Below are 20174 nucleotides of genomic sequence, written 5' to 3' on the forward strand. Positions count from 1 at the left end.
AGTCTTCCTGAACTCGTGCACTGATTTTCACTACAGGCCCGAAGATCACCACCATCCAGTATTGGTTTCCGGCCTTGTCTCTTCCGTGCAGAGACTTCTGCAGATTCCCTGAATCTTTTTATGATATTATGAACCGTAGACGATGAAATCCCAAATTTTGTATAAATTTTTACGTTGAGGAACATCCTCTGTTAGATCGTTGCAGTATTTGGCCACACAGTCTTTCACAGAGTGGTGAAACCCTCCTCATTTTCACTGCTGCAAGACTCGGCCTCTCCGACTTGCTCCTTTTATACCTCATCGTGTTACCGACCTGCTACAGTTTAACCTAACAAGGTGTTTTTTTCTTCTTTTTTTTGCGTTACACAACTTTTCCAGTCTTTTGTTGACCCTGTCCCAACTTTTTTCTAAGTGTCACATCTTCAGGCTCAGATTAATTTAATTGTTCCAGCAGGTTTGAGATGGTCGGACTCTGCGTTGCGGTGGGGAAAAAAAAGCTGCAGCTTTTCCACAGCTTCGGGTCTGGTGTGTGTCAGAAATTACAGACGAGATATACTAAAAAAAAAAAAAAATCAAAAAATAAACCCAGGGTAGGCTGGAGTGAAACAGCTTGTGTTTATAATCACTACACAGCTGCTTTGTAGCCGCAAGTTTGAAATTCAATCTCTCCTACTTGCTGTACAGTTCAGCTGGCACTGAGTCGGAGTTACATTCATGCAGGATATTTATTCTGGTGACGAAAAAGTAAAAGAGCAGCCAGAGATCTTCAAATGTAAGAAACTGTTTGAGTAGAGGGGGAAAAAACAACCACCCAGAGCAAACTGCTCTGCTTTTAACATGGTGGTTACATGTGAAAGCAACGGGTCGGATACGAACACACGAACACGGCACCAAGAGCTGTGTTCAGTGTCTCTAATGCTTATTTTGAGGTTTATCTTGTGGCTAAAAGAAAGAGTCCACACGCGAGGTCTGCACCGAGCCTTGGGGTATGTGTTAAGGGCCATTACTGGCATCTCAGGAGAGGCTGTCAAGGAAGCAGAGGTCATTACTCATTCACCTAACCACCACCACCACCACCACCCCCCACCCCCACTCACAATTTTCCCAGCAGGTGTATCAACTCTCTAAAATGAAGCCAATTATTGTTATCTTTCCCTGGAAACAAACGTAGAGTAGACGATGTGAGCGATTAGAGCTCCGGTGTGCAGCGTAAAGAGACAGAATAACAGATAAGGACAGTAACGGCTGCACGAACCGAAACACGGGAGGAGATTTAAATTCTGGGATTCCATCCTGCCGTGTATTGCAGATGAAATGTTGTCGATTAGTGAAGTCTAAACGTGACGGAAATGAGATGAGAATCCCGACGCATTGTCTTGACCACACTGCTGCACACGCACATGCTCCCTCACACACAGAGAGGAGGGTGTGTGTGTGTGTGTGTGTGTGGTGGTGGGGGGGTGGGGGGGAGCGGGGGGGGGGGGGGTGTTAGGCCTCTACTGATGCAACCACAATGAAAGACTCAGAAAATTAAACAAACAAAAAAAGAAAATCCTACACAACAACATAAATGCTAATCTGCCTGGAAAGCAGCTCATGCCTTATTCAGCCCTGCAGTTTTCTACAGACACCATAATGACTTTTACAAAGTCCCCGGAGCCTGGCAGGGTCGCTAATAAATACCTTTAACAGGTTTCTGGAGAATTCTAGCTTTCCACCAAAAAGAAAAAAAAAAAATCCCTTTTAAGGCATATTTTATTTTCAGGATGAAGATACAGAATGATTTCAAAATGCAAAAAAACTATTTCCATTGAGACAAACCCTAAAAAAAACTTTAAAAAAAACCTCTTATCAAGAACACCAAATGCCATATCGTATTTGCACTTCACGTTTCAATCTTTGCTCTGACTGACTAATTTACTAATTTCCAGCTCTGTTGTGTGACTGGCTGCAGTGCAGGTTGACAACTTTGAAATTTTACTTCAAAGTATCTGTCGACATGAATTGGATGGATTTCCAAATGAAAGCGGACACTGCTGTAGGACCACGTATACAGAACCCATCTGAGAGGTGGAACCCAGAACAAAGTTCCTGCATCTGGTTCTTATCCAGATGATTTCTGATTCCAGTTCATTTAATGTACAGAGACACAGATAACAAAAAAAAATGGAGAGCCACCTGGAGGAGTTAACTTTGGAGATCACTGAGCCACCACACACACACACACACACACACACACACACACACATTTAGCTATAAGTCGATCCGCTTTGCCATCAGTTTCTCTCACGGTCACTTAAGACTGGCCTCCAAGTCAGAGCTCTGCATCTGCGTTTTACATATTATGACGACTCGACATAACACAGCATCAGACTTTCATTTCAAATGGGAAATCACACGATGAGAGGAATTTTATTTTAAAGGAGATAGTTGTTGTTTATCTTTATTCTTAATGGCTTTGATGTGAAGAAACTGGCACACAAGTTTGAAAGGGAAAAATGTCTTCATGAAAAAAGCAATACACGTGAATTTTAAGTTGAAGAAAAGAATGCTTATAAGATTTAGCCAACATGGTAAAAAAAACACAAAAAAAACATTTTCATTTCACTGACTTCAAGCTCATGCTGCTGCACACACAATTTCAGTTACACAGGCAAATGCACCCAGGCACTCAAGCCTGAAGACTGGCTCTGAAGCACAGAAGCTCACACACACATTCAACATACCTGTGAGGATACACAGAAATCTGGCAGTGGATGTGACCCACAGAGAACCGCTTTATTCAGCATCTAACATCTGCGGCTCTCTGCTCCGACTGCCCGCTAAAACAAAAAAAATACATGTCCTGATTGCAAGCCACGTCTAATTCAGCCAGTAGAAAGTATTTAAAAAAAGATGTTATTGGTATTTTATGGTTTCATTTTCTATCCCCATCATAGTTTTGATCATTTCGGGTCTGACGAGCCCCTTGGAAGATGTGAATGTTCCCAGGCTGGATCAATAAGGCTTGCAGCATGTGCAGGAGGTTACTACAGATGGTGAGAGTGCGATAGCACCAGAGGTGCCTGAGCTCATTAAGAAACAGGACCATACTCCGGTGCAGAGCAGGGAGAGGAGAGCAGTGCAGGGAGGGAGGAGGGGAGGATGCAGAGCCTGAACTGGAGCCTGGAGATTTTTCACCTGAGTGTCACAGAGATCTGACGATTCGCTGCCATCGGGAAAAAAAAGGAACGATTATAAATCCTCTCTTTGTGCATTTGGACAGCAACAGAAGATCTGTGTTACATTAGTTCTAAGTAATGGTAGCGTGTAGTTGAGAAGCTGAGGTTGTTCAGAAGCTGCAGGCTGCTGTTCCACACAGCAAAGTCTGGACTATGGCGCCATCTTCCTGTCAGAACCGCTTATTTCTCTGTTAAATCAAACCAAGAAGAACTTTGGCAGGTGGTGCAAATGAAGAGATTTATAGATTTGGGATCCACCAGTACAGGCTGTGATGCCAGTATTTTGTGCAAGTATGCAACTTTTTATTTTATTTATTTTATTAAATACAGCTCGAGAACGCCAACAGATCGTGGTCATGAAGAGTTTCTTGGACCGTTTCAGTTCTAGTCCAAAGGAAAACCATATTTTCTAGAGCTGTGTTCAGAGACAAACCTGCATTACATCAGAAGTGGATATTGAAACATAGTGATACTAAAAGGCCAATTTTGAGCCAATAAATCTCAACACTTAAATTTCACATTACTTTTTTGAGACATGCGCAGGGACAGAGCCGGAGCTACAGCCTGCTGCAAAACATACTACGGCGCCGTTCATGTGTTGAATAATTATGTATAATACTGACAAGAATCCTGAGAAAAACTCCTCAAATCATTGGAAAACTACTACTCTGTAAATTGGGCACTTCCTTGTTGCACATTTTAAAAGCCAGTGTTGAGTTACAATAAGCATTGAAGTTTCATTCCTTCTGGATGAAATCACAGCTTTGATCAGGCACGAGAGGAAAATGCTGCCGTACACTTGAAAGGGCCAAATGCAGCACAAAAAAACACCACGTGTTTTCATTTTCTTTTCAATTCCTTTAAGAGTTTATTTATTAGCAAATAAAAAACACTTTTTCTAATACTTGACTCAGATTATTGACAAAAAACGTGATGGTAAATGTTTTATTCTGCTCCGGGTATCTGGTTTTATGAACCTGCTGCCAAACCAGCAACATCGATTGAGTAAATAAACACAGGAACACAGCATAAGCGTAATTCTATTAAATGCACGACAACTTGACAGAAAAATGCAGAAATACGCCGTCTGTACGTAAGCTCTCTCTCCCACACACGTTTATGAGGTTAAAAAATAAACAAACAAACGAAACAACAAAGTGACAATGGACTAGTCATCTTCAGTTTTGCTCTTCTTCTTCTTTTTCTTCTTCTTTCCTGAACCCTCTGCTGCATCACCGTACAAAGTGTCTATCGGTTCGCATTTCACAGTCACCTCCTCCACCTTCACCGTCACGCTGGGCTCCAGTCCCTCCTCCACCTCCTCTCGCTCCCTGTCCTTCCTTTTCTTCTTTTTCTTCCTCTTCTCCGCCAAATGATCGCCCTCCTGGAACGGGAGCTCCATCATCTCGTCTCCCTGAACTTCAGGTTCCACCTTCACCACTTCCTCCACATCCTCCGTCTTTATCCGCTTTTCTTTCTTTTTCTTCTTCTTCTTTTTCCTCCCTCCTCCCTCCTCCTCCTCCTCCTCCTCTTCCTCTTTATTCCCCGTTTCTTCAATGAATCGTTTGACTACCAGGGGGCGGAGGGTTGTAGATGAGGGTCCGAAGGCAGCTCCGTCCACCTCACTCTCTGCCACGCAGGTCAGCGTGGGGGTCTTACTGCCAAAGGGGTGGAATCGCTGCTTGAGCCCGGCGGGTATGGAGGGTGCCGGAGTCGCAGGGATGACCTGAGGGACCTGGTTGGTGCTGCTGTCTCCGTAGCTCTCGCACACATTTAGCAGGCCTGAAAAAGCGGGAGCAAAAACCATGACGTCTGACGGCTGCTTGTCGCTGGTGAGCAGGTGGAGGTCTGCGGCGCCGCGGTCGGACGCCAGGATGCTGTAGATCTGCTGGCCGGTCGCCGTCTTCGCTCCACCTTCAGCAGTAGGAACCTTCACGGTCTGGAGACCCGACAGAGGGACCTTGACGCCACTGAAACTGGACGGGCGGAGGACAGGCATCATTCATGGCATGCTGGCAAAAGTGTGCTCAACTTTGGGAATTTACATTATTTGTATTATTGTATGAAGTAAGACACTGACTTTAGAATAAAGACACGAAACATTTCCTCATTTACAAATACGAAGTTGAACTCAACACGCCAACTGATGACGTTTATACCGTTGACTTCCTGGCTACTGTCAGCTAACGTTAGCAGACTTTAGATGGAGGACTCTTCTCTCCTTGTGCGACTATTCAATGACATTTTAGCACTTGCCATTATACTGTAATTTTAACTTGTGACCACTTGTTCAGGTAAATATTTCTTAAATAATCTGTCTACTTTGCCTTGAAAACAGGTTTATCATTACAGATCATTTGGAAGCAGTTAACCATATTATTTACTGGAATAAAAATAATTATAATATTGAAAGTATTTTTGCTTGTATCTTACAATAAAAAATAGTCTGCAGCACACCGCGGTTCAATAAGTATTTGCCCCGATAGACGACAGAAAAGGTAAGTAATGACTTTTTTTTTTTACAGTTTACAAACTCTCATTGCAAAGAAATAAATTATTGCTGCTGCAGATGCTGTGGTGTCATTATCTTAAAATGTCTTACACGGTTTGAATCGTTGCTTTCAAACAATGTATAATATAATATAATATAAAGTGGGGCGATGTATTGTATAATATTTCACTCAGCCCATATTCGGTCTGGTTAATCCGGGGTTAAATCACTGAAATGCTCAAACCAAAACAAAGATGAAATCCCTGATTCCTCTCACCATTCAGGGTTGAAGTTTGTGGGAGTTTTAATGAGCCACAACTCATTCTTGCTGTTCTTCAGACTGTCTGTCAAAGTGCTGCTGCAGGGCTCATGGCAGAAAGACGCAAAGTCAGCAGGACACTGGTACCTTGTGGTTTTGTTGTCTGCGGATCCAAACAACATTCAGTATTTGATCAATAAAGTAAACAAAACTGTTTTATTTTGCATTCAGCTTTCGTTTCAACTTTCAGTATCGCTGCCTGAATGTGCTTTATCCGTGAACCTCCTTTTAGTTCCAGTTATCACATGTAATACACAATGTTATATAAATATAAATATATATATAGAACAATATATAATCTCCTGACTGCATTTTATTTCATGAAGCTGGTCTAATTTAAGAAACCAGCAGCTTCCATCACTGCGTGTGAACTCACCTTGTTGCTTTGCCGTCGACTCCGTTGCAGGCTCTTCTGCTTCATCTCCGCTTGATGAAGATGATATGTCTCTTGGCATTTTCTTCTATTTTTTATTTTTTATTTTTTTTAGGTTTTTAAACGAACCGCAGCCGCCTGAAGTTTGAAGTTTTCCTCCCTACAGACGCATGGCTACGGGGGGGGAAGCACATGTGTTGACACAAAAACGAACTGTGACCTTTAATTACGTCACTTCCGTGTCAGTTCTGGCTGTAGTTCCTCGACCGGGGCTCAAACAGGAAGGCCTGCGGTGTGGAAACTCCAACACCCACAATGCACCTCGCGCGGTTACGTAACGTCAGCGCGTCCGTCGGGAGAGCGGTTGACAGCGGTGGACGGTAGGCCGAAGTGGGTAAACAAATCACATATTTCAGAAGAAGAGCTGGAAAAAAACAAGTAGTTTGAGCTGCTTTTATCCGTTTTGAATGTGTAACGTCGTCGTGAAGCGACGCGGAGGTCGTCGAGGCGGAAGGTCGGTGTCGGACTGAGGGCGTGCACCTGTCGAAGATTAACCAGGTTAACGGAGCTAACCTGTGCTAGTGCGTTAGCTGGCCCGTCCGAGCCGCTCAGGGCAGCGCGGTGTCCGGCCGGACATGTCGTCCCCCTCCTCCTCCTCCTCCAGGCGCCAGTGGTGCTACCTGTGCGACCTGCCGAAGATGCCGTGGACCGTGGTGTGGGACTTCAGCGAGGTGGTGTGCCGCGGCTGCGTAAACTACGAGGGAGCGAACCAGATCGAGTTCCTCATCGCCAGCGCCCGACAGCTGAAGCGAACCCACGGCGCGCAGGACGGGACCGTCCGGTCACCGGGGCCCTCGCCCAATAAACACGGCGCGTCGGCCAGAGGAGAGGCGGCGGGGGACGAAAGGAGGCCGCACGGCGACCGCTTCGACAGGGGAGGACGAGGAGAAAGCGCCGGGTCAGCTGTTCGTGTGCCTCCCAACGGACTGCACCGCGACGGGCAGCCGCCTCAAGAGGTGAACCGTCAAAGCCCCGGCGGCGGCCGGAGACCCATGCTCGGTGCCGCCATCCCTCCGAGTCTAGTCACCCAAAGTATCGCGGGGATCCCCCACGGGCTTCTCACGGGCATGCCGGCGGGGATGACCGCCAGGACGGCCCCTATGAGCAGCCCCATGATCTTCCCGGCGCCGGTGCTGGCCGAGATGAACCGCAGACAACTCGGGCTCGGGATGGCGATCTCCCCTTTCATCACTCCGGAGCTGGAGCGAGAGCTCAGCGCGTCCCAGAACCAGCCCAAGGCCCAGACCCAGACCCACACGGCCGTGGCGGGCGGCGGCAAGAGCACGGGCTCCTCGTCCTTCTCCATGGCCGGAGGCGTGAGCCAGACCAGTCCCAAGCCCGCCTCGTCTCCGGCCAGGCAGCCGCGTCCCCTTACCGCCAGGTCTGGAGGCGAGCCCCTAGGATCCGGCACCTCGGCAGAGGCGGCCACCACGGCTGCAGCGTTACCCCACAGCGGTGCCTCTGAGCTGGGATCAGCAGCTGCTGCGACTGGGAACACTCTGACCTGCACCTTGTGTCACGAGAGACTCGAGGACACGCACTTTGTTCAGTGTCCATCAGTGCCGGGGCACAGGTTTGTGTGTTTGACTTTTGTTTTCCCCTCCTGTTAACGTAGACTTTTAAACTAAATAGCCCGAAGCAATTTGTGGATTCATGTTTTAGTCAATAAAATTGCTTTGTTTTTGGAGCAGTTTTATACACCCAAAAAAAAAAAGAGTAATTTCTTGAGCAAATAACTTGTGTCTTGATTGTTGTGTTTCTCGTCGTCCACCATATGTAGGTTCTGCTTCCCCTGCACCAGAGTGTACATCCAGAGTCGGCGAGGTGACGGGGAGGTGTACTGCCCCAGCGGGGAGCGCTGTCCGTTGGATACCTCTCCGAACAGTCCGCCGTGGGCCTTCATGCAGGGAGAAGTCTCCACCATCCTGGGAACCGGTGGAGCGGGAGCTGCGTCAGCTGCTGCATCCGGAGGCGGCAACGGGCCCGGAGCTGCGTCTACGTCCGGGAGCGGAGCGGGATCCGGGCCCGGAGGCGGAGACGTTACCGTCAAAAAAGAGAGAGAGACGTGATGGTGATTTTTCAGGGCAAATAGGACCCGACGCAGCAACAGGTTGGTTCACAGACATCGGAGCGACCGCAGTTTAAAATCTGGCATCGAGATCTTTTCAGAAGGAAACAGCCACATTTTAATGCGTCCTTTTATTTTAATTGAACAGCCAATACTGGTATTATTTTATCATTATTGTTGCACTGACTAATTGTTATTCAGGCTTTTCAAGATGTTAAAATAACATGTAAAATGGTAGATTTGTAGCATGCAGACCAGACAGCTTTGATATGATGAAATGTTGTAATTTCATGTTTATTTGTTTGCTTTTTGTCAGCCTAGAATCATATCACATAACCAGAAAGAGAAGTCTGCACCGGACTGCTTACAGACCCAGAAGAGGAGCAAGACGGCAACCCACAGATCAGAAAACCTCCACTACACAGGTCCTAACTCCTCCTCCTCTTCCTCCTCCTCTTCCTCCTCGCACACCAGTTTTAATCCACATTTTCAGACCTCATTAGATATCTGACTGAAGTTGCAAAGACTTCTTTCACACGTCATCATTATTTGTTCCTTCTCTGAGCAACGGCAGCTTTTAACCTAAATCCTGTAGTTCTCATGGAACAAGAATGTGACGTTAAATTTCATGAACCACATTCAAATTTCCATTTGCATCTTGTGCAATTTCAAGCTCAGCCTGAACAACTCTGGACGGCGGTCCCACGTCAAACTGTCAGTCCAACAGCCAGCAGAGATCTCTTCGTCATGTGCTGCTCACATTGTGCCCATGTCAGCACTTCCGGCGAGCTCAAGCTACCGTGCCTGAAAATAGACGGGAAAACGCAACGCAACGTTTTTAACAAAATTCTGACATCTTTCTACAAACAATTTAACATCAGAATGATTTGAAAGATTGATTTAATCACATGAAAAGCTTTCCAGAAACAATCAATGCAAACAGGGACAGCAAGAGCAGTGACCTCTGCGATGTCTGTGTTGATACGGTCAGCATTGTATTAATAAAGTCAATAATTGGCGTCGATTTTATTTGCAGAGGTGGTTAGAGTAGCTGTTAATGGGAGTTTATGAGCAGACCTGCTGGAGGATGTCTCGTTTAAAAAACACCTTTTCAATATCGGACAGTTGATGAACAAGCTTGAGAAGGACGAGGCGGCAGAAGGTCAAACCTCCGACTGTTTGCAGTAAAGTCCAAACTTTGTCTCCGACAAGATGCCATATTCTCTGCCAACGCTTCATCCAAAATGAAATGACACATGCAATTGACAAATATAAATATATCTTCGATTTTTAAATCCATATTTATTGTTTCATGACTGAATCCGTGACCTGTTGCACAGATTTTTTTAGATTTTTTTTTTTTTTTTTTTTTTCCAAATAAATGAAGAACGAAAAAGACAAATCATGCAAAACCGACATGAGCTGTGTACAGAAGGACATTTCTATGCGCCTGTGTATTTGTTTTGTTTTGTTTTTCAGCTTTAAAAAAAAGAAAAGAGAAGCTGACTGACTCGGAGAAAGGAGAATGTTTGCTGTGTAGACACAATCAAGATCATTTGTCAAAGCATCAACCAGCCACAGACACTCGGTGTTTGACCCAATTTAAATGTTGCTTTCAGATGAGATCCAGCCTACGCTTTACCCCGAATGTATATTAAAAGATATCTATTGATAGGCCTGGGACTATATTTTATACTAGAATGTTATATACTGAAATAAACCATAATAGTATGTACAATCCTTAGTCACAGTATATGCAACACTTTGAAATATGTAATTAAAAAACAATTGCGTATTATTTCTTCAACCTTTTTTCTTTTTTTTTTAAAGTGAGAATCCACCTAAAAGCAACGATTCTGTAATATTTCTGGTCCCGTGTTGTTTCTTTATTTGCTCGACACATAAAAACAAGTGCAGGGATTTCATGTTCCTAAATTAAACAACCCAACATTATAACAGTTACGTGGGGATTCTCTCTTTACGGAAGCACAGACAAACCAAAGGTCATTTTATGCCCAAACTGATTTTTTTTCTGGATGTAAATGTATGAAAAAAAAATAAAAATAAAATCTCTATATTGCATTATTTCTTGGCCGGGTCTGAACCAGCCGGTTTCCTTATCAAAGCCGTTCACAGTTTACAGGCTCGTGTGTTCTACTGTACCGATTGGACTTCTACGGTCTGTTGTGTTCGGCAGTTTCTTTAAATAGAACTTCGCTATTAGAAAATATCCCACAGATCAGGTCTGTTGTAGAGAAAATGGATTTCAAGAAGTAGAATTTTAATTATAATATGCACTGATATGTCATGCAATCCCTTGTTAAGTGCCTTTCTAAAATGTTTACCGTCTGTGTGTGTGTGTGTGTGTGTGTGTGTGTGTGTGTGTGTGTGTGTGTGAGAGAGAGAGAACCTCAGGGGAAGCAGGAGTGCATTGGCTTTGTTGTTTAGTAAAAGATTAACCTGAATCTGTTCCCCTTCGGTCGCCATCCGACAGCTTTTGTTTCATCTGAAGCTTTTGTAAAGTCGACTGACTTCCCTCACTCATGTCCAGTTTCTTTTCATTTATGGGACTTTTTTGTAGATCTGTTTGGTTTTTATTGCAGCTTCATGTACAAAACAGACACCAGGAATAAATTGGATGGAAACTTGTACTTGTTCTTTGAGTTTGACCACTAAGATTTAACAATGCAACGGTTTGTTTATGGGGAAAACTTCTAACGTGACTCATCGGGATCCTCGTGACAGAATCCAACAACATAATGATAATTATACCTATTTGTTCTCCGAATACTGTTTAATTAATCAATCAATTAATCAATTCTCCAAACACTCTTGAAATCTTAATTTTCTGATCAGGTATTAATGCATCTGTCAGCGTTCTTATGTTTTGTATTTCTTCAAAATGATAATTCTGACTTTAAAACAAAACATTTTAATCATCATTTATAAGGAATCCGGTTTTATTTGACACCGTGTTCGGTTTTAATTTGGGGAATTTGTAATTATGGCATTTTCTAAAATTCTGGTCCTGCTTCTCCAGAAAATTATAATTTCACTTGTACGTAAATAATTCACACAAATGACTGAAATGTCTTTAGAGGAGATTTCAAACGCTTGCGGTATTGGTCAGATTTGGTTGTATTTATTATGTAGCTTTTTGTTTTTGCAAGCTGAGATGCTGAAAATGTGTTTTTGTAGGAGGTCAAGCTGCCAGTCTTAGTCACGATACAGCTAACTGCATTTTTATTTGTTTAATTAATTTTTTTTAATCCATGTCTGCTGCTGCAACAGTAGTCAGGGTGACAACTTTAGTCATGAACAAGGAAATGTCCAAACTTCGGGGAGCCAAATAAACCTGTCAGCAAACCAAACAAATGCAGGCGGTGCAGGTTGAACTATTGTGGACTTCATAGGGGCCACAAGATGGCGCTCTTTACCTCAGAGTAACTCAAGAGTTTAACTTTATGTTTTTAATGGAGAACTGACGCTCTTAAACACAGAAATTCAGATTCCTCAAAGAAATCACTTCGGCTTTCTGCAGTTTATCTGAGGCTGGTTTGGGACATTTTGGGACAAACGATAAACTCTCCACGATGAAGCATTATTTTATTGTGAAGAAGAGGAGGACGGGAGGGGTCGTTTGATTATTCCTCCCCACCATCCGGCGGTCGCGCTCCTGGTAGGGCCGATGTGTCGCTTCCTCCATTAGTGTCAGCTCATTACAGCTATTGTCAAACCAATTATAGAGGTGTTAATGGACGATGAAAGGTCTATTGGCCTGAAAAACAGCCCGCAGCGCGAGAGAGGAGGAAAAAAGAGGATCTGAAAGTGAGTGTTTATTAATAGACGGAAATGATGCTTGACGCATTCTTGACCTGCAAGTGGGTGGAGGCAGCAAATCAGATCAATAAAACGGTGTGTTGGACCTCTCGGGACACTTTTGTCCTCGGTATAGAGGTTCTGGAAGACACCAGGGCAAAGCAGTTGGCTTTTGTTCTTCTTGGGTTTTGTTTTTTTTCCCCTCCAGAGCAACATCACTGTGATGCAGCCTCCAGTGGAACCTTCTGATTTACCATCTCAAATTTCCCGCCGGCACTGGAAGGCATTATGTCTAATAAAAATAATAAAAAATAATAAAAAAATAATCGTAATTAATAATAATAATAATAATTAATAATAATAATAAAAGGACCGTTTATTGGTTTGCAATGTTGCAGATTTAATCTCCATCTACCACCATGCAGATGAAAAAAGTCACTTCTTCCAGGCCTTAATTACATCATTACAGACACGGAGGTGTGAGCTCATTCCACGTGGTAATCGACTTCACGGCGTTTTGCAAACAGGTGATAAATGCTGAGTAAAGACTCAGCATTTCACCTGTAAAGACAGGTGATGGTGCGCAGAAGGGCTCAAATAAAATCCTCTGGTGAAAACGCATCTATTGCAGGTACCACCGGCCTTCCGGTGGGCCTATGCGCCGCAGATCTGTCACGCGATCGTTATTGTTTCCTAGGAAACTTTCACACATTCAATCAGGTCTCATACTGAAACCTTGCTGCATATGTTTGGTGCATGTGCGCGCTCATATTCCTTCCTGTTATTTCCTCGGGATCTTTTCTCAAAGTCTAATCCCGTCGACCTCCCGCCTGCGCATCAATTACATCTCCATTGGCAGGCGATTAGGCAGAAGCATTGACATTCATAGGCCTCCGTCTGCACCGAGGCCTGATGTGTATTCCACAACACAGGAGTTCGACCCTATGCATTACGCCAGGATTACATTATTTATTGTAGCTTAGTTTCTCTGTGGCGCAGCGCCACGAATGCCCCTCAGGAGAAAAAAACAAGTTCTGTTGTAAAGTTCTCGGGAAGAGGAGAGGAGGTCTCACTCAGTCGACCCCATCACCCACAGACTGCACACACGAGGATCCAAACGTTTTAATACCAGTACACGTCCGTCAAAGAACTGTTATTACGCACAGTTTACGCACGGGAAAAAAAACCCTCAATGAAGTACCTTTAGGTTTTGAGTGGTCTTATTTTACCTTCTGTTTTAGAGTTGTTCTTCAGGGCAAACGGTGCGTTTTTAATGATGGAAGGTTTACGCTTCTCTGTAGTTGTGGGAACCTGAAGAGTTTGTTAAACTGTTGTGTTTCTGATTAGGATGCTGATGTTGTATTATCCTCGTTTGATAATCAAATTTAGTCGTGATTTTCTTTGTGTTAAGAATATATTTGATTATCAAGACTTTGGCTCTGAGGTCACTATCAAATGCTCAGGGAATGTGTTAAAAGCCTCGAACCCCAGGGAAGTGATAGATAAGGGATTTCATGACTTTCACCATCCCCCCAAAACCCCACGAAAAAAACCTGCCTCCCTACATCATCCCAATCAAATGTTTTGTTGTTCAAGTTTAAAACTTCTTTTTTTTTTACACGTTTTTAAAGTTGTGTTGCCAGAAACTGTAGAAAGGAAAATATAGCGTCACTGAAAATAAGTGAATTTGATCACGTGGTTTTGCTCTGAGAGGAAGAACATTGTTTTGTTTTTCTTTCTTCATCCTTTTCTTTAAAAAAATGTGTGTTTTTTTTTTTTATTAGAACAAACCGTTTATAGCTGAAGATTAGAAACCTGTTGGATAATTAACTCTTCATCATAACCAGCACATCACCCATCCAAACTTCAGTAAGCACGCGACTATATCTAAGACCTAAAAAAAAATCAATAAAAACAAAAGCATTCAGCTTTGTTACGGAAAGACACTTGCTTGTCGACCAGGTGGCCCCGGTGCAGCCGCCAATATACAGCACGCCAGGGGGCCACATCGGCCTTTCTGCAGTTCCCTTCCTGGATCCTTAAAACTGTATTCAAATGTCTTCACGGGGCGGTACCGGCCAGCACCTTATAAGAGGAGGACGTCCAAGTTTCTCTCCTGTATTTGCGCGCTGCACTCAGTCAAACACGCTGCGTCCCGAGGGCCCCTGTGGACAGAAAAAACGGGCCACAAGAAAGTCAACTTCTCCTGAGCCATAACAAGATTGAAGCTACTAAACAATGGATGGCTGACAAGTAATAAATATTGGCTTAACCATTTCCAGGAGCAGAGCGACACGTAACTTTTTGATTATTTTTACGCATTTGTTGTCTCAAAATCTTCGTCTTTTTTGGCAAAAAGGAGACAACTTTCTGGTTGGATTTCCCCCCGAAAACGGCCTACTTTACGGAGGATTTTACATTTATTTTCGATATTGAAAAAGACCAAAAATCCGAACGTAGATAAATCCTTCTCCTCCAAAGACTTTGTGTTGGGGATGTTGAGCTCTGTGAAGATGGAAGCCCATGATTTACCAGAATGGAATACTTTCTACAGTGAAGCCAGCGAGGTAAAACCGCGTTCACACAAAACAATAACAACTCAATTTAACGATAATTAAATTCAATTGTGTTCATTTCTTGGTTTTGTAAATAGTGGTGAACTCTCCGTGTTTATCTTGGAAGCAATTAAGAGCAGAAGATGACGTGCAAATTGTGCAAAATTATAGAATATTATTATTATTGACAGCTGGATTTTACATACTAAACTTAAAACTCCAATGTGGAAATATTATAGAATTAAAACAACGAAGTGTAACAGAGTAACATTTTGTACTAAGACGCGCTTTAACTTTATAAAAGTGAAAAATCCCCCAAAAGTGCAAGTTTAACAATGATTTTATTCTAACGTGAAGATCTTAGTAATTATATTGTACAGATGTTTTCCACGAACAAGAAAAAATAGCAACGGTTAGGCCGATCACAATCAAATCAATTTTACATGTATAATTTATTTCCAAAATGTGGCCTCATAATTTTAATCATAAAGATCCTTGTCTCCGGCATTCCATGATTTTTCCAAAAGAAATTTGCTCATCAATGGGCCTCCTTCCTCTGCGTCCCTGCAGCTGCTCAACTACTGCGACAATTCAGGTGTAAATGAAACGAGACTTTTAATTCAATTAGCGTTAATTCCATCAACAGCTTCTGTTCTCACCTCAGTTCGACCTGACGAAATCACCAAGGAGAAAGAGTCTGATAATATTTAACCAACAATCAGTAAGCGGTCTGAGATGCCTTTTGCCCGCCGCAGATTTATAGTTTTCCCGTATTTTAAATACTAAATACTTTTAGGTTTCATGAAAAGTTAATTTGGGCAATTTAACAAAGTATTCTTAATCTTTGTTAAACACATAAATATATATATACAAAAAAATAAATGAAATAAGAGCATCCCTCCACTCTATATTAAATAGGCCTACAGACCAACTTGTTTTTCCGTGGCAGCGGTGGAGGAGGCCGTCTGAACCGAGAGGCACCATGACGCGCTTTTTACGCATTTTCAGGTTAACATTGCTGTGTGAAATCCATGTCCTCTCCCGGCACACTGAGAGCTTCTTTGTGCATTGATAAGAAGCCACTTTTTAAATGGAGAGTCGAGCCGCTTTCTTTTCACAGTTCACAGATGCACTAGAAGTTTAAAAATAAATCAAATCATTACAACAGAAGTGTTCATGTCATTTGCTTCGGAAAAGTTTAGAACTTCAGGTCCAAATTAGTTGATTGAACTATTTATATTGGTCTAAACGTGAACTGATGTTTCCTCTGTGTTTCCTTACGACTAACCAAATGTTGTCGTCTTCCCCCTGAACTTCAGATGTATTCGTCTGCCAGCACCATGAACTCTGGTCTGGGTGCCATGGGCTCCATGGGCACCATCAATAGCTACATCAACCTGAACCCGGCCACGGCTTCGCCTGCAGGTATGAACATGGCGTATCCCAGCTCCAGCCTCAGCAATTCCCCACTGGCCTCAATGGGCTCCGGGGCCGGCCACATGTCCCTCTCTCCGGTGACCTCTTCCCTCGGCTCAGGCTCTCTAGGCCAGCTGGGTCCCGGTGGTCCAGGCTCCCTGGGCTCTTTGTCCCACTACCAGAATATGGGCCAGTCCGTGAGCCAGCTCGGGTACCCCTCTCCTGCGACCCTGAGCCGAGCAGGGCCCAAGGAGATTCCCCCTAAGCCCTACCGACGCTCCCTGACCCACGCCAAGCCACCGTACTCCTACATCTCTCTCATCACCATGGCGATCCAGCAGAGCGGCAGCAAGATGCTCACCCTGAACGAGATCTACCAGTGGATCATGGACCTGTTCCCCTACTACCGTGAGAACCAGCAGCGCTGGCAGAACTCTATCCGCCATTCACTCTCCTTCAATGACTGCTTTGTGAAGGTGGCTCGCTCTCCAGACAAGCCGGGCAAAGGCTCTTACTGGACGCTGCACCCGCAGTCAGGCAACATGTTTGAGAACGGCTGCTACCTGAGGCGCCAGAAACGCTTCAAGATCGAGGACAAGACAGCAAAAAAAGGAGGCAAGAGCCAGGAGGTGGGCTCAGGAAAAGGAGGCCACAGTGTGGATCATCTGGTGGAGGATCGCAGCCCTACAGGTGGCTCAGAGGGAGCTGACTCCGCCCACTCAGACAACTCCCACCCGGGCTCCTCAGATGACCAGCCTCATCCTCGAAACACCCTGGTTCCATTGGACTGCCCGGCGCTGTCCTCCTCACACCTCCACAGCCCACCTGTCTCTCTGCCCCCCTCCTCCTCCACCTCCTCAATGCCTCCATCCTCCTTGTCCCTCTCTGGCACCTCCTCCTCTCAACCGCTCCTCCACTCCCAGTCTTTAGCTGGTAGCTCCCACCTCCTACCCAGTGCCATGCATCAGCACATCGACCTGCAGAGCGATGCCCTGAAGTCCCTGGACCCCCACTACAACTTCAACCACCCCTTCTCCATCACCAACCTCATGTCCAACGAGCAGAAGATGGACCTCAAGTCCTACCAGGACCAGGTGATGGCCTACAACAGTTACACTGGCAACTCTCCTGTGGGAGCCAAGCAGATCTACGACAGCGCGGGGCCGGCCACAATGGACTCAGGCGCTTATTACCAAACTCTGTACAGCCGCTCAGTGCTCAACGCCTCCTAATATGGACACTCGGTGCCCCCTCCCGCACCCCCTCCACACACACACACACACACACACACACACACACACACACACACACACACACACACACACACACACACGCACACACACCTGTCTGTGCAGAGGCGAGCCAAGATGGAGACTTCTGTTTCTCTCTGCCGTTTCTAAAATGGACACCCTAGCTCTAGTTATCTTCCTCTTTCTTTCTATCTGCCTCTCTGGCTCACCTCCAGTGGCCTTCAAAGAGACTCGCATCTAAAATGGCTGCCGAGTTGAGGGACCAAAGAACATTTTCTGTTCCATTACCAACTCGGACAGAACAAGGAGACCGGTTGGTTACGTGGAGGACAGAAAAACTGGATAAGTCTTTAACTGATGATGACGACGTTTGACTCATCCGTGTACACGTCAAAGTCCGATCCTATCTTCGCCCAATCGCAGGCGCATCATGTGTGTGTGGCAAAAAAAAAATTAGCTTTGTATAAAATATGTAAATAGAGGTAATGTCAGGGGGGAAAGGATATTTGCATTTATTTATGAAGGGAATAAATTTTAATATATCTTGTATAGCGCTCTGTCGACCAGTTACAACCCAAATGTGTATGTTCATCCAGAGACGGAGTGAAGAAGACGAGTTTCAGGTTTCTGCTTCAGGCAGGTGTTACTGCAACGGGAGACAGTTTCAAGCTCATTTTGTTTGTTACAGCTTTGTTTGTTTTTCACACTATGTTCCGTCATTTCTGTCAGATCAGGCATCCGTCAATGTAAAGTCTGTACTTTGAAAAAAAAAAAACACAAAAAAAAACATGAATTGTTGTTTTGGTTGATATGAAGAAAAACATTTTTGTCCTTGCAGGAGCGTAGAGGAAACACAAGTGAAAAGCATCTGTAGCCAGAAGACAAAAGGCAAAGCAACTGTGGTAAAACAACTTAAAAAAAAAAAAAAAAGAAGAAGAAGAAAGTTATGATGTCTTTCTGTTGCTCATGGCTCAAAACAATTTCCTGTTTTTATTACGAATATATAAGCATCAAAAGCATCGTAAGTTGTATAACAGCTCACTGGGGAGGTGCACGGAGAGGTTAAGTCAGTTACTAAAACAGTGGAAGAGAGGAGAGATGCACTATGGGGGGAATTTACATACAGTACTTTGCACTATGGAGCTCCCACTGGCCAGGTGGGCTGATAGTGAGTGTTTGTGTGTGTGTGTTACAACAATACTTAAGATTGCCCTCCTAACACCGTCAATACATCGGCTCAATGGGGCTCAGTGTAACAATGTCGAAGGGTGTCCACTGACCCTCGACGTCCAAAACAGGTCCATTTCTTCAAACGACTGCTGATCTGGTAGGAGATCAGCGCGTCGACAATCTTTTGAAGGATTATTCTGACAAACAGCAGAGGACGCAGAAGTTTCAGGTCACGTGATGTCCTCTGTGGAGCATGTTTTAGTTTCAGAGAGAAATGTCTTTTATTTAAGCTATGTTGCTTTCCAAACCTTGAAAGTGTGCTGATATAATATATATATATATATTTTTGTTGTTGTTGTTGTTGTTGTTGTTTCTGTTGGTTTCAATGTGATTCAAATGATTCATGTTTCATTTTTCTTATTAAAAAGGCACAAAATGTGGGGAGAAAATGTGCATTTGTTTTGCTTCCTTGCGTCGACGAACTGCCGAATCAAACACTGAAAGTTTGTTTCCCAGAACTTTGACAGAAATTTCACGCAATCTTAAAAAGATCTCTCTCAAATAAAACACTGTAAAGCTTCCAGGTTTATCTAAATCAAAGTGATGCCATCCGACTTCTATCATAAATCTCAATGAATGCAAAGGATATATTTTGCTCCAAACTATTTTTGCACAAACATTTCTTCTCGTCAGCCAATGCAACAAATAGCTTCTTAAAAAAAAAAATTAAAAAAAATGTTATTGGTAGCGCCTCTCCGTCTCGTCCCGGTCAATCAATCACTGTCTTTTTGTTTTTCACCTGGCTGGCGGGGCGGTGCTGCAGGAATAGCAGCGTCTTGTTGAAACAGCCTCTGACCAAATGACTCTGGTGTGTGACATGTAGGACTGGTAGACTAAACACGACTGGATCACACTGAGAGCCTCAAAGCGGACCTCTGCACAGCCCGTCGGCCTGGGCGGCATCGCACACGCAGAGCGAGACCCGGACCACTCCAAGAACCGCTGACCTGCCTCTGACCCGGCACTACACAAACCATCAGCGGGTCCACAAAACAGCAACGGGGAGAAAGTAGCAGCGGAGACATTTGGCTCTTTTTATCTTTACGGTGTAACAACACCTCCTGAAACATCATCGTATAGTATCGAGAGGATTAAGGAGGAGAATTGATAGAAACGTTGAAAAGTTACGACTTTAAAGAGTCGAGAAAAATACATGCTGTGCGGTTCTCATACGCTAAAGGGTCGTCCTCTGTCCACCTGCAGGAACATAAAAAGTTAATTTATTGATCTTGGTTCCTGTAGCTGTCCTTCCCAGGAATCCCCCCCCCCCCCACCCCCCGGCCCTGTCAGCAGGCCTCCTCTCGGCCTGTCTGCTCGGCTGTCTGACTGTTTGTAAGGCCGCATAATGTTCCCTGTTGTTCATGCATTTTTC

General features: G+C 44.3%; 3 protein-coding genes across 3 annotated transcripts; 2 read left to right on the plus strand and 1 right to left on the minus strand.

The window, feature by feature from the left end:
• Positions 1-4080: 4080 nt before the first annotated feature.
• Positions 4081-6729, minus strand: polr1g (RNA polymerase I subunit G). The gene is made up of 3 exons (XM_069161110.1): positions 6408-6729; positions 5990-6134; positions 4081-5197 (listed from the first exon to the last, which is right to left on the minus strand). The coding sequence occupies exons 1-3, from the start codon at positions 6484-6486 to the stop codon at positions 4390-4392; spliced, it is 1032 nt and encodes a 343-aa protein (XP_069017211.1). The 5' UTR covers positions 6487-6729; the 3' UTR covers positions 4081-4389.
• A 29-nt stretch (positions 6730-6758) lies between these two features.
• irf2bp1 (interferon regulatory factor 2 binding protein 1) lies at positions 6759-11181 on the plus strand. The gene is made up of 3 exons (XM_069161109.1): positions 6759-8037; positions 8245-8574; positions 8849-11181. Exons 1-2 carry the CDS (start codon positions 7040-7042, stop codon positions 8531-8533), a joined length of 1287 nt encoding a protein of 428 aa, XP_069017210.1. The 5' UTR covers positions 6759-7039; the 3' UTR covers positions 8534-8574; positions 8849-11181.
• A 3310-nt stretch (positions 11182-14491) lies between these two features.
• Positions 14492-19185, plus strand: foxa3 (forkhead box A3). Its single transcript, XM_069161497.1, has 2 exons — positions 14492-14918; positions 16226-19185. The coding sequence occupies exons 1-2, from the start codon at positions 14847-14849 to the stop codon at positions 17552-17554; spliced, it is 1401 nt and encodes a 466-aa protein (XP_069017598.1). The 5' UTR covers positions 14492-14846; the 3' UTR covers positions 17555-19185.
• Positions 19186-20174: the final 989 nt, after the last annotated feature.

This window comes from Embiotoca jacksoni, unplaced genomic scaffold (genome assembly GCF_022577435.1).
Source record: "Embiotoca jacksoni isolate LCO1_2020_lvr unplaced genomic scaffold, fEmbJac1.0.p SCAF_28, whole genome shotgun sequence".
In the NCBI taxonomy this organism is placed as follows: Eukaryota; Metazoa; Chordata; class Actinopteri; family Embiotocidae; genus Embiotoca; species Embiotoca jacksoni.